At 49.5% G+C, this 14443-nt stretch overlaps 1 protein-coding gene across 1 annotated transcript; it reads right to left on the minus strand.

The window, feature by feature from the left end:
* Positions 1–22: 22 nt before the first annotated feature.
* LOC123382223 (cadherin-1-like) lies at positions 23–11874 on the minus strand. The gene is given in 11 exon segments (XM_045045864.1): positions 23–262; positions 444–498; positions 3884–4011; positions 4858–4953; positions 4956–5038; positions 7337–7524; positions 8090–8135; positions 8786–8861; positions 9191–9292; positions 11469–11527; positions 11790–11874. Coding segments are annotated over 11 exon segments (1158 nt in total).
* Between the last annotated feature and the right edge of the window lie 2569 nt (positions 11875–14443).

Genomic DNA, 14443 nt, shown 5'->3' on the forward strand with positions numbered 1-14443 from the left:
TGGTGTCTGCTCCTGTCTTGGTTCAGGGTGGACAGAGCCAATCGATCACGGCGGCCACCTCCTTAGAACTCACACCTACCTTGGCTGTTTTCAAAAGGCCATTGTTGGTCTCCGGGTCCGTGGTGACAGTGTAGAGGCCTGCTCTGTCATTCAGGATGGAAAACACTGCCTTCCCTGCTGGAGAGCCTGGGGCATCTTCTCTCTTCACCTTCAGTCTCAGTATGCCTGCATCCACCTTGTTTTCAAACACCTGGCCCGTGTACTGCAAGAGAAGGACACAGACACTCATTCCTGACATCCTGTGTGGGGACCTGGGAAGCAGCCTGTGGCAGCCTCAAGGGATCTTCAGCAGGATGGGCCATGGTAGAAGGGTCTTTTCTTGAAGCGGGTGTCTGTTGGCCTGAGCGACAGTGAGGGGCACCTGCAAAGGCCCTGCTCGGTACCCTGGATGTGTGCGTCAGCGGTGGGGCTTCCAACAGCTCAGTGTCTACTTCCACTCTGTGCCAAAGGGACGGGAAAGGTGAAACCGTGTCTCCTAGCTCCTGAAGCTTGGATCCCAAAGTGTGCATCAGCCGAGGAGGATATGTCCCCATGGCCAAGTGCAGCCATTCTGGGCTCTGTTCTCAGGTTGCAGCCACCGTGAGAAGCTCCTCAGATCCCAGCTGAGGCCATTAGCCCCGCAGGCTCAGGAGCCAAGCGAGAAGTTGGACCTAGAGTGGCTCCTCCAGCCTGTCCCCCGCACCTCGCTGTCAGGTCCCTTCTGACTCAGTCTCCATGGGGAGCAAGTGTCTCTGTCTTACATCTTGCACACGAGACTGTTAGGAGGGCTCTGCTGGAACACCTTCCAGGCTCAGGTGTGACCCTGACTCCAGCCCTAGTCACCTTGGGAGGGACGCTGGGTTTATTGCCCAGGACTCTGTGGATGATATGGTAACGTCTACAACTGTCTCTGCATTTCGGTTATAGGGAATTCAGGCATGTGAGCCTCTGCTGTTCTCTCTGTCTCTTTGTATCCTGGCATACCTGTCTTGGGAACAAAGGACAGAGAAGGATGGGCTTCCTAATTGTAGCACATCCAGCAATGGGTTCAAAAGAATTAACTCAATTATTTTTCGGATACATCTTCCAGAGTAGAGACAGTGTTCTCTCTCTGAGGTCAGACTGGTTCCAATTCCAGCCCATGAATGAATTCCTATCAGCACCTTCCTATACATTATTTACTGTGGTCCTCATATACCCCCAGAGGACAAAATCACTGCCCCCCCTTCCATAGATGATAAACACAGGGAGGTCAGACAACTTCTTCTCCATTCAACAAGGCTAACTGATCTGTATTGCTGTCAGGGTAGCACCAGTGGGAGCAGACAGACCCTAATCTGTACTGCAGTTTAGGAGACCAGGGCTACTATCACCTCTGATTTTGGGGAGGGGCACAGAAACACTAAGGTCACAGCTACAGGACTGAGAAGGGGATGCTTGGGACCTAAATCCAAGGCCCACTGCCTTGAGCACATCCCTGGACTTTATGCCAAGGGTCTGGCCCATCTCCCCTGAGAGAAAGCAGCTCAGAGCCTGGGGCTCTAGACACCCAGGTGACCACCCTGTCACCATTCCCAGTGGCCTGAGCAGAGCCAGCCCATGGAATCCAGACCCCATGTCCCTGGGCTTAAGCCAGGTGACCACCAAACAGGTAGGCCTTGGTTAAACCCTTCAAGGCCTGCAGGCTTTGCCTGGAACCTTCCTCATGACTCTCCTATGGCATTGGGCTGCTTGAGAGTGGGCAAGGGGGTCCAGCCTGATGGGGTCAGTGCCAGTTATTCTGTTATTCTCACTGTGTGATGCCCTGCTCTGTAATCCCTGCTACCTAAACAAATTCCAGCCAGGGGTGGCCGCATACCACGTTCTGGCTGGTGAGGTCAAAGTGCAAGTCTACCTGGTGGAGGTTATGGTAAAAAGACACCCGGCATCGCTCTTGATCTCTTCCTTCCCTCTTCTAACTGGATCAGTGGTCTGGTTTAGCAGCCACCATGAAGACAAAACTCACAAGCTAAGGAAGATGGAACAAAAAGAAGGAATCTGTGTCCCTGTGTTGCCGCTTGGTGTGCCCGGAAGCTGGGGCCTTCTGTGTCTGGATTGTGTTACATAGAGCAATAAACCCGTCATGGTTTTAAGCCAATCCTGTTGACTTTTCTGGGTGTGTAGATGAAAGGATGTCTGCCCCAGGAGGTTGAAATCATGCAGGTAAAATGTGTAGACATAAACTGCTCAGTAACTTGGAACTGACAGTTGTTCTTGGTTGGTCTGCACCCTGAGCAGGTACAGATACCTTCTGTTTCCCAGTGAGACACTCCTGGTGTGACTGCTGCCTGAGTTAGCACTGAGAGCTGGGAGGTTCCTGCCCTACCCTGAGCCACTGGAGAGGCCCACATGGGACTGCTCACTGGGGCCCCACTGAGACACCGCCCTTATCACAGGAAGGATGCCTGTGCCCTGCCCCCGGCTCCACACCCTGTCTAGAGAGTCCTCTCAGGCCATTGCGATGGGGATTTGTGGTTGGAACGCAGAGACTTTGATTCCATTCCAATTGTTGCCTCAACTGAGAATACATAAAGGCACCTGGGACCTTCCTTCCTTGAGGAAATATCGAGGCGGCATCGCCAGGTGCACTGACGGGACACAAAGTGGCAAGAGGAAGGGACAGTCCCAAAGACCTGAACAAGTACAACAATCAAGATGGTGAGATGAGCTGAGAATGAGCTTTGGCAGGGGGTGGCAGGCAATGGGTTTGAGTGTGGTCTTCTCCGAGGAGGAGGGAAGTGCTGAGACAAGGGCATGACTGGCATGTTGAAAGACCAGCAAGGAAGCACAAAGGCCGGAGCTCAGGGAGGGCCAGTTGAGTAGTGAGGCCAGGGGGATGGGCAGGGGCTTGAGGGCCACAGGAGGGTCATGTGTCCCCTGGGAGAATTTCATCTCCCCAAGACCCGGAGTTTTTGTCTGTGTCATCACAGATGTCCCCATGCCTGGGACAGGACCTGGCCACAAGTAGGTACGAAGTAAGTGTCCAATGGTTGAAGAGATATAATGACTACGCACATATGCACAGAGAGAGTCAGGCTGCAGAGTGAGAATTAAACAGATGTATAAAGATGAGACAGTGTGAGGGAGAGGGACAGACAGACAAGGTGACTTGGATTCCTAGGGGTTTCCAGACACTGTTTTCTAGCCCTCATAAGGCTCAGCTGCCCCCAAGCCTGTCCGTCCCCCACTCTGTTTCTTTACAATAAACTCCCTCTATCCTTTTGCTCATCCAAGTGTCCTGTACCGCATGTCCTCAAAGAATCCCTGTGTCAGTTCCTGCCACCTGGGCCCGAGGGCTCTTTATTCTTAACCAGTGGGATGGGGCTCCCCGTGAACGATTGTGCCCCTAGGACAATGACATCTTGTCTGTGTCATGGACTCTGTCTTTCACACTCATCTGCCCATCTGAGTCACCACCTGGCCCAGAGCAAGCAGCCCTTTCCCTGGGACAGGGAGAGTTTCACCTTGGCTCACCACTCAAAGAAGCAAACTTTGGTGAATTCAGATCATCCCCTCCCAATACTGACCCATATACTGACAGTTTCCTGGATTGGGATCTGATCAATATATTCCCACTCCCAGCACTACACCTGGGAGTCCTGGGTCTCCTTCCGTTACGTGTGCAACACTTATGGGGGCGGGGGATGCTTGTATTTTCCTATTTTCATCAGAGAATGTGGTCCAGAGCGTTCTCAAACACAGCCAGGCTGAGGCTTGAATCATGACACTGCTTGTCAACACAGTGACACATAATTCACTGTAGAACATAGGTCACGAGACATCCATTGACTTTGGCTGGACTTACAAAGTTGGGCTGAAGCCGGGAGGGTTAGCATTGCTGTGGGTGACTGTGATCACAGCTGTCCCTGTAGATCTTAAGCCTTCACCTTGGAGGTCAGCAGCTTGAATTGTCAGGGTGTATACGGAAGCGATCTGCAGACAAGCAGGTGGCAGTCAGCACTGGGGATTATAGATGCAGGTTTGGCTCATCTACCCAGTGGCACCCAGAGAGTAAATGTGGAATGCCTGAGGCAGCAAACCTGGTGGACCCTCCCTTCCAGTAAATGACTGGCTCCCAGGAGCGACGGTCCTGTCAGGCACTCAAGAAGAGGCTGACATGCTGCCCCATACCTCAGCTTTCACCTTGGCTCACCACTCGGAGAAGTCAACTTCGGTAAATTCGGACCATCCTCTCCCAAAACTGACCCAGGAGGAAAGTTTCCTGGATTGGGATTTGATCAATATATTCCCACTCCCAGCACTACACCTGGGAGTCCTGGGTCCCCTTCAGTTATGTGTGCAACACTTATGGGGGCGGGGGATGCTTGTATTTTTCTATTTTCACCAGAGAATGTGGTCTGAATCCCTGGGAAACAGAATCATTTCATCAGTTACAGGAACTGCCTTGTGGCTCACATTTCTAATTCACCCCAGTGATACCTTAGGGCTTGCTATAGGCCCAGGGCTCAAAGTCAGCCAGGCGGGAGGGTTGGCGGGGGGGGGGGGGGGGGGGGGGGCATCAGCGGGAACCCTGTCTGTGGCAGATAGATGCCTCTTCTGATTGGTTGGTTCATGGTCTAACAGTCAGGAGTCTGTTCTGATTGGTTGAGTGCCTATTCTGAGCGGCTGGGAACCTGTTCTGATTGGCTGGTGTCTGCTCCGATTGGCTCACGTTTGTTCTGATTAGTCAGTGTTTGTTCTGACTTGTGCCCGAGCCTTACCAGCTGGGACAAATGTACATTTGACTGCACCACCCGGTAGCCCCTCTTGACCCCTGACCTGTTGGTCCAACCCAGAAGTGAGCACAGCGATGATTCCTGTGTCCTGGTTGATGGTGAGCATGTTGGGGTGAGGCACCGAGGGGTCTTGGCTGAGGTCTTGGCCGAGGGGTCAGTGGCCGTATTGTAGGTGTTCTCATGGTCATCTGCGTCCCTTGCTGTGATTTGCATCACGGAGGTTCCTGCAAGGACAAAGGGGAGAAGAGTTGATGATCTCAACAGCTAACAACTGGCAGGGCAATACAAATTAACACAGAAATCTAAAATTAAATGTGTTCTTTTTTTGGTCTATTCACTATACAGGTGACAAAAGTACTTATCAAGTGGTATAAGTTCTAGTTCAAATAATTCACCAAATTATTATAATAATTTACAAATGATTTGTTTACTTTTTCCAGAAATCTTTAGGGCGTCCTTTAAAATTTTTTTTAGTTATTTTTCTTTTTAAAGATGTATTTATTTATTTAAGTAATCTCTACACCCAACGTGGGGCTTGAACTCAAGACCCCAACCGAGAACAAGAGTCGCTCATTCCGCTGACTGAGCCAGCCAGGTGCCCCAGGGCATCTTTTAAAAAAATGTATTTTATTTTATTTTCTAAGTTTTTATTTCAATTCCAGTTAGGGGCACCTGGGTGGCTCAGTCGGTTAAGCGTCAGACTTCGGCTCAGGTGATGATCTCGCTGTTTGTGAGTTTGAGCCCGGCGTCAGGCTCTGCGCTGACAGCTCGGAGCCTGGAGCCTGCAGCCTGCTTTGGATTCTGTGTCTCCCTCTCTCTCTGCCCCTCCCTGACTTGTGCTCTGTCTCTCTCGGTCTATCAATAAATAAATAAATAAATAAATAAATAAATAAATAAATAAATGTAATAAAAAAAATTTAACAAAAATAAATTCCAGTTAGTTAAAATACAGTGTAGTATTAGTTCCAAGTGTACAATATAGTCATTCAAAAATTCCACACCTCCCCTGGTACTTATCTCGACAAGTGCAGTCCTTAATCCCCGTCACCTATTTAACCCATCCCCCACCCCGCTCCCCTCTGGTAACCAGCAGTGTGTTCTCTGTAGTTAAGTCTGTTTCTTGGTTTGCCTCCCTCTCTCTTTTGTCTTTAGGGCATCTTTTGACATGGCTGTCGCTGTGGGATCTTGTCCCTCATTAACATGATACTTCAGGGTGCTGAGATGTTATTAGGTGCTCAAGGGGAGGGTCAGGTGACCATTTCATATCTCATCTTTCCAGCTGTTCTACTGATCTCAGGCTTCTTGTGTCATTCTTCCTTCCCTGCCATTGTCAGGGGAGTCCCGTCTGGCCACTGGCCACACATCTGAGCTAGAGCCAAGCACGTAAGCCAGATGGAGGGAAGTGGTGAGAGAGTGGACAAAGGCAGGTGGGGGCAGTGTGTCATGGTAGCTAGAACCAAGCCTCTAGAGTTTGGTCCGCTGAGAGAACCTGAAACAGACCTGTCCCCTACGTGGGTGATCAGGAGACAGCTAGTGCTGGCCAGTGAGCCATGGTTTGTGGTAGGGCCAAAGGCAGCACGAAGATAGAAAATACAGAGAAGAGGAGGAAGAAAGCATTAGTGGCTGTTATGGCGGGCCAGAAGGGAGAAGAAAGCATCCATCATAATGTCATTTCACATGAAATACCCTGTGATTTTTCGGCTTCATTTATCTTCAGTCCCAAAGAATGAGGACCTCAACATCCATTCCCAAAATGTCCGGTTGGAAGTTGTGAGCATGTGGTCCTGTCAGTGTTGCCTATGATGCCGTCATGGGATCCACAGGTTTAGTGTCATGTCTGGAAGTGTAACAGCTCCTCGATGTGTGAGTAAGAGCCTGTTGAAACCAGAGTGGCCCCCTAATCAAGAATAATCAGTCAGATCCGTGTTTGTAGGAGCATGTATTAGGAAATATGTAGGGAGAAATGGAAACTGACGCAGAAAGGGTGTGTCGAGGGAGCTATGAAGTGAGAACGGCCACAAGGGGAGGAGGGTCTGCCAGTGGCACCAGTTACAGAGATGCGGAGACCAGCAAATGCAGACAGGACATAGAGACAGGATTGAGGCAACCAGTGAGCATCACCTGGACAGTAGCAGACCCATGATTCCTGGACTTCCTTGGCCCCAAAAGGACCTTCTTGCTTTGTGGTCCCTGTTGGCCCCTCTTTGTGGGATCCTTTCCACCTGTAGCCCTCCCCAGTCCCGACTTTTTTGAGCAAGCCTGAGAGGGTTTCTATTGCTTGAAACCCCACCCTAAAAAAATAAGAAAATAAAAAAAAGAAGAAAGAAAGAAAGAAGAACAAGTCATTGCAGTCCTTGATCTGTCCCTTCCAATCTCCAAGTGGAAACTTTCCATGCACTGGAGCCCAGGGTGTGGATTCGTAAGATCGCCTCTGGTTTTTACACTTTAGTTTCCCAGATTCTTTGTATCTCCCCTGATTTTACTGCCATGTGTCACTAAAGCCCTCCATTGTTCAAACTAACCTGGGTGGGCTCTTTCCATCACAGACGCCTCAAAGACCACCCGGGTGAATTCAGGCTTGTTGTCATTCGGGTCTACCACTGTGATCACAGTCTCCGTAGGCTCTTCCACAGCATTCCCAGTCGAAGACGCAGCATGAAAGAAAAGCTGAAAAGCAATAAAGGTGCAGAAGAGGCCAGCCAGTGGGCATCTGTCCCACAGAAGGCCCGTTGCAGTGAGAAGCCACTTTCTTTGTCTCATGTTTCAGTTACCTGGGAGTCTGAGAAAACAGGACTTATTCCAACCTCGTTAATGTTAGTAAGGGTTGCATCTGTTGTCTCCTCAGTGTTTTCTGGTGTGATGCTCAGGGTCGAGTGCTAGCTGTCAGCTTGCCCACCTCTTCCCTTTTCCCTAGAAATTGGCTCAGCCACGCACATTGCCTCCCACGCAGCTGGATGTGACCGTGTGACCACGTTCTCATGGTGGGATCGTGAGGACTGAGGGCTCTGATTTCTGCAGCACTTGTCTTTGTCCTTCTCAGGTGTGGAAGGTGGACCTGATGGGGAACTCACTTAGACTCTGTGAATGAGGGCAATGACCTTGGGAGGAGAGCAAATTGAGGCTCTATTTGGGTCTTGGTTTCCCTCAGAGGGGTACGGTGGAGAGTCTGCCGGACAAGACACCCCAGAGAGCTGTATTTAAGGGATGCTCAGCTGACATGCATTGAGAATTTACCCAGGACTAGTCGTTGTTCAAAGTGCTTTACATATATTAACCCGACAGCAAAGGGGGTTACTGAGGGGGTCACTACCACAGCCAGGGCTACAAAGTAAAGAAGTGTCAGAGCTGGGGTCTCACCATGAGTTGTTTCGCTCTGGGTCCTACACTCTTAACATTTGGAGATTGTCTAGAATGTTCCAATCTAGAGTCACACAATGCGCTCATTCTCTCTGCTCAGCCCTGTCTGGCCACTTTCTCTCCCCCTGCTGCACCTTTGTCTTTGCTGCAAGAGTCCTGTCTTTTTCCCCTCTAGAATGGGACTCTTCATTATGCGTCTTTGTAGCTAACAGCAGCGGCAGAAACTGTAACAACAGTCTGCATCTCCCCCCAGTATCGCTGTCTTCCCTGAGCTCAGAAGCTCCCATCACAGCCTCCTCACCTTGGAACTTGTCCACAGCTGCAGAGCTGGTTCTTAGGTTACAAATCCCAGATCTGTACCCCAGCTCTGCTCTGCTCTACCCTCTTGACCCTCCTGTGTGGCACCTGGAATATAATAGATGCTCAAAACATGTTCCATAAGTAACTTCAAAAATTAAGTGGCTGTTTGAAATGTTTAGCAAATGAGATGGCTGCCAGTGCTCCGGCCCCTACGGCCATATAGGAGACACTCGCAACATAGTGGGACTCCTGCTCTCTGTCCAAGGGCATCGTCACCTTTAGCCATCCTGTTTCTCTGTCCATTATAAACACACCACAAGGAGGTTTGTCAGCCCCCATGCCAGTGATGCTGTAGAAAACCTGGATTTTCTTGCCTTTGTCAGATTTGACCTGAAGACAACGCAGAAGCAGAAAAGCAAAGAAGGACCCCAGTGAGGTATGAATCCCTCTCCATAGGGAACCCTAGAACGAAACCAGAGTCCTCCCTTTGCAATACCTGAGCCACCATTTTTGGGAATGGGCCTTTTTCATTCTCTCTGAAGGAGATGGGAGGGATAACCCAGTCTCTCTTCTGCCTTCTGAGACCGTAGTGGGCATGAGGGAACATCAGCACCTCCGTCTGGTGTCCAGAGAGAGTACCCTAAAAGGACAGGACGTGAGGGACCATAGCACAGGCTTAACCGTTCAATGAAGCCGGCTCTTGTAAACACCCCACTGACCTGCTGGAGGGTCTTGTCGCCGCGTAGATCTTTCACCACCAACCCCAGCTTCTGAGGTATCTTGGGAGACCCCTCACTAAAAGGCATCCATTGGGCAAGAAGCTGCAAAGCCATTGATGAAGCAGGTTCAGAACACAGGGGACAGTCTTCGGGACAATGCCCGTGGTCCAGCCTGGGTGTCACTACTCATTGTTTTGTTTCTTCCCAGAAAACAATGGCTTCCACCTCCACCATGGTCTCCAGGCTTTCCCAACACCGTCCTGTGGACAGGAAGGCTGAGAGGGGTGCTCTGAGACATCATGGGAGGGGTTAGGTGGAGTGAACATATTCTTCCTAAATCCATGAGATCAGAGAACTTTCTTGAGGACTGAATACAGTGCATGTTTTAGTCTATACCAAAACTAGGCTAAACTCTGGTATACAAACTCTTTCTGGAAACACCTTTCATGTCCACTGACAGGGTGTTGGTTCAACCACAGCCCAATCCTGGACATGACGTAGCAGTGAAAACTGCAAGCAAGGTGTTCAGGATATTTTGTGAAGGGAAAGAGGCAGGTGAGAAAGTTAGATAAAGTAAGATAAAGAAAGTAAGATAGGGGCTCTGGAGGGTTTGTAAAAGAAAAACGTGCAAATATCCAAGCGTGCGTGCAGTTATTTTTGTTCGATGAACAGAAAAGCTGTAACTTGCTGTATTAATTGATATTCCCTCTGAAAAATGAAATGATTTACTGGGTGGTTTTTATTTTCAGTATTTTCTTTTATTTATTTTCTTTTATTTACTTATTTTTTTGAAAAAATCTTTATTTTTGAGAGAGAGAAAGAGCATGCACAGGGTAGAGGCAGAGTGAGGGAGGGAGACATAGAATCCGAAGCAGACTTCAGGCTCCGAGCTGTCAGCACAGAGTCTGATGCAGGGCTCGAACCCACAAACTGCAAGATCATGACCTGGGTGGAAGTTGGATGCTTAACCGACTGAGCCACCCAGGCGCCCCGTATTTACTTATTTTTTAATGTTTATTTGTGTGTGTGAGAGAGAGGCAGGGGAGGGGCAGAGAGAAAGCGGGGACAGAGGATCCGAAGCAGGCTCTGTGCTGACAGGAGTGAGCCCGAGCTCCATGTGGGGCTCAGACTCAGGAACTGCAAGATCATGACCTGAGCTGAAGTTGGATGCTCAACCAACTGAGCTACTCAGGTGCCCCATTATTTTTAAAGATTTTATTTTATCTTTAATTTTTTTTTTTGTTTATTTATTTTTGAGAGAGAGGGAGAGAGTGTGAGTGTGGGAAGGGCAGAGAGAGAGGGAGACACAGAATCTGAAGCAGGCTCCAGGCTCTGAGCTGTCAGCACAGAGCCCGATGCAGGGCTCAAACTTGTGAACCGCGAGATCACGACCTGGGCTGATGTCAGATGCTTAACCAACTGAGCCACCCAGGCGCCCCTAAAGATTTTATTTTTAAGTAATCTCCACACCCAAAGTGGGGCTCAAACTCAGGACTCAAGAGTCACATTTACTACCGATTGAGCCAGCTAGGCATCCCTGTGTTTTCTTAACTTTAAAAATCATAGCCACTGCATATTATCAGAAAAAAAACAACCAAGTTGTTGCTGTGAAGTATGAGAGCAGGGCACCTGGGTGGCTCAGTTGGTTAAGCGTCCGACTTTGGCTTGGGTCATGATCTCGAGGTTCCGGGAGTTCGGGCCCTGCATCAGGCTCTGTGCTGGCAGTTCTGAGCCTGGAGCCTGCTTAGGATTCCCTGTCTCCCTTTCTCTCTCTGCCCCTCCCCTGCTTGCACTCTGTCTCTCTCTCTCACAAAATAAATAAACATTAAGTTTTGTTTTTTTTTAAGTATGAGAGCTTGCAAAATAAGATCTTAAAGTGCATGTATCAAAATGTTATAGGATTTTTCTCTGGGTGATGAGATTAATAGCCTCTTATAAAAAAGTATCTTAAAAAACTGTCTTTAGTAAATTTTAAGCAGTTTCATAATCTTTGAGGACAGCATCTGTGGGTGACATTACTCCACAGTGATAGGTCTTGTTTCAGATACTGGCTGGGTAATAGGACTGGGGCCAGATGGAGTGGAGTCTGAGACTCGAAGACAAATTTATTAAGTTTCAGATAAGCTTACTCTCCTGTGTTGCTTGGCTTCGGTTAGGCTTGTCCTCACCCCAGATGTGGAGAGCGTTCTGCGGTTCTGGGTTCTTTGTCAACTGTCCTGGTGAGTGATGCCCTCACCTGCCCAGCTATTGTTCCCAAAGAAGCCGGTAATGTCCCTACCTGGATGGCAGACAAGCAGAACAGAAAGCAGGTGGGGCCGGCCATAGCTGTGGTACGTGCTGTGGTCACAGAGTGGTGTGGGCCAGAGGCCGCTGGCCACACCGTTCTGTTGCCTCAGCTGCTGACATCCTGTGGCCCAAGGACTATTGACCTACGCGTCCATTGCAATCACAGCGTCAGGGGGAGGTGCTGGGAAGCCAGCAGGTGCAGAGGCCCACCAGGTGTCACAGGAACAGGACAGTGGCCTCAGCTAAGGGCTTCTCAGCTGTCTACCAGGGAACAGAGACTTGGAATCCAGCGGATGTCAGTTAGCAGTCATACCTCTGAGCCTCCTCGTCAAAATGAGGATGATGGCCGCCGGCAGCTGGTGGTTGGGCAGGAGGGGGAAATTAACACTTAGCTTCATTGCACGAGGTGATCTGGGACCTTGTGAAATAGTGAGAGCAAGGCTGAAGCCACTTTGGGCGTCATCCGCCGTAATTTTCACAGGACAGGTCAACCCTGTTCTGTGAAGGTGGGAGTGCACAAAGGTGTGGTAATGAGAGGTAGATTTTGGGGGGCCATCTTGCAGGCTGGTGGCCACACTGGCAATGAGGTTTTGCCGAAGGGGAGGAAGAAGGAACAGACCTGTCCTCATCTTGAAGTGATCAGCTTCCCAGAAGAGTTTCAGGTCAGTTCTGGTGGGAAATGGAGGCAGGAATCACCTGGCAGCTTGGGGCTTCTCCTCCCCCTATATTGTGAGCTCCTCTGCCAGCATCATTCCTAACTCTGCCCCTTGTGCAATGGCTCATGCTAAAGTCACAGAACATTGAGGGTTGGGCTGCTTTCTCAGCATGAGGCTTTACAGGGAAGAGAATTGTCCCCTCTTCCTATAGGGAAAGAAAGCCACAAATACTCACCTTCCCTTACAAAAGCATAAGGGACTAGAGAAAATAATAATGAATATTTATTATTGAAATCCACATAGTTTATGTAGAGAATGTTCGCAAGCCAGGCACAGGGAGAGGGACAGAAGGATCACTGTTGGAAGTCATGGGGTTTGGGTGCCCCCTGGATGGCCCATACTCCTTTTGGTATCTCCTGTAAAGTGTGGGACTTGGGATTTAGCCTCCATGAAGCCATCCTAGTAGGAACTGGACTGAGATGCATACGATTCCTCAGAAGCAGGAAGCTAACTCCTGCAGGAGGGATGTGATAGTGGCTCTCGTTCATTGTGCTTCCTAGAACACCATTGCCTCCTCTTTGTATTGGAAGTCAGTTCTGGTTCTAAGAAAAGATGTCAACATCCCCACTCACCCAGTAGTGCATGTAACATGCTTATTTCATGTTCACTTGCAGTCTTGCTACTTCCACCCATTGTGTCCCTGGGAATTGTGTGCTCCTGGGGCAGGTGGATCTTACATGTGAATGGGTGGCCGTTCACTTGTGCATATCTGCCCTGCTCACAGCATGCTCCACTGTCCTTTCAGACTTCACTTACCATGCAGAAGTCTAAAGATAAAATAGTTAAGAATTTCAGATGACCACAGCTGTGCATTAAACCATATGGGGCCCGGGCACAAGGTAAGTGTACTGTAGAAGCTGCTGAGCCATGGGCTCTGTGAACATTGTATGCAGATGGGCCAGTGAGTGAGATCAGAGACTCACTTACTGTACGTCCAGTTCCTGCAGATGCTGACCCCACAGTCTCTTCTCAGGAAGGGCCGGGTGAGCGTCTAGTTTTACAGGTTATTGTCAGTACTGCCTGCCTGTGTTGAGGGGGGTTCAGAGCTGCTCAGGCTCAGTGAGAAGAGCAGTGGCCTGGAGGGAGATGGACCCACCCACTTTGCATCCCTGACCTCACAGCTCTTTCTCAGGGTAGCTGAGTCTGTTCAGAGAAAGCACTGGTGTCTGTCCAATTTATGAATCTGGCTCCCCGCCCCCACCCTACCTACTCTTTTTATCTTCCTTGTGCCGCGCTAAAGCCCTTGAAGACATGGGCATTGAAAGTTGTGCAAAAGAGAGAGTAACAAAGAGGGAGGGACTTGTATTCTTGGCATCTCTGTACCAGATTCTGCCTATGCTTACTCAACTTTGAACATCAAACCAAGGGCTGGGGTCACCATTCCCATTCTCCAGCTTATAAAACAGGCACAGAGAGGTTGAGTATCTTGCTCTATGTCACACAACTGGTGAGGGCAGATCTGAGAATCAAACCCACTGTGGGCTGATATGGAATTCATGTGCTGTGCACCTGATGCCAGCAAGGAGAGAGTGAGAGAGAGGAGGTGCCCCAGACTGAGCCAGGCACATGGATGTACATACACATAGGTATGTATACATACACATGTGTGTGTCCCTCCCCCCACCCGGTATTCACCTCTGAGGCTACAAGGGAGGAGGGACACCAAGAGAGGAGCCGTGAGAAGCCAAGGGAGGAGGGTGGCAGCAAAGGACAGGCGTCTATTAGGGGAAAACACCATGCTTCCCAGGAGACTAGGGCATTCCCTTCCCTGATGAGTCTGTCTCAAATCTTAAATTTCTCTCCCTGGCCCAGAAATTCTCTACTGGTCTAACTAGATTCACTCCTGACTTACACCTTTCCAGGGGTTAAGTTCCTGTGGAGACCTGGGCCAAGAGCATGAGTTCTCTGGCCCTCCTGGACCCTTCTGCTTTCAGTGATAAGGGGGGAAGAGGTACATGATGTGGAGTTTGGATTTGAATGCACACAAAATTTATTAGAACAAGAGGCCAAAAAACCATGGAGGGGATTGGCGTCAACATCCCCAGAAACACTCAAGGAACCTTCCCCCGTTTGTATACCTCATCTCTTGCCCTGAAAGTAGAGGATTTGTTTAACCTGTTATATCTGCTCTCATTATATTCTTGGGGAGTGTAAGGGGTCAGTAGGCTTCTTCTGAACCTCCCTCAGAGCTGGGGTATGGAGTGTGTGGTAGCTACATTTGTTCTCTGGTAGCTGAGATGCAATTTATTGG

This window comes from Felis catus, chromosome E2 (assembly GCF_018350175.1).
Source record: "Felis catus isolate Fca126 chromosome E2, F.catus_Fca126_mat1.0, whole genome shotgun sequence".
Lineage (NCBI taxonomy): Eukaryota > Metazoa > Chordata > Mammalia > Carnivora > Felidae > Felis > Felis catus.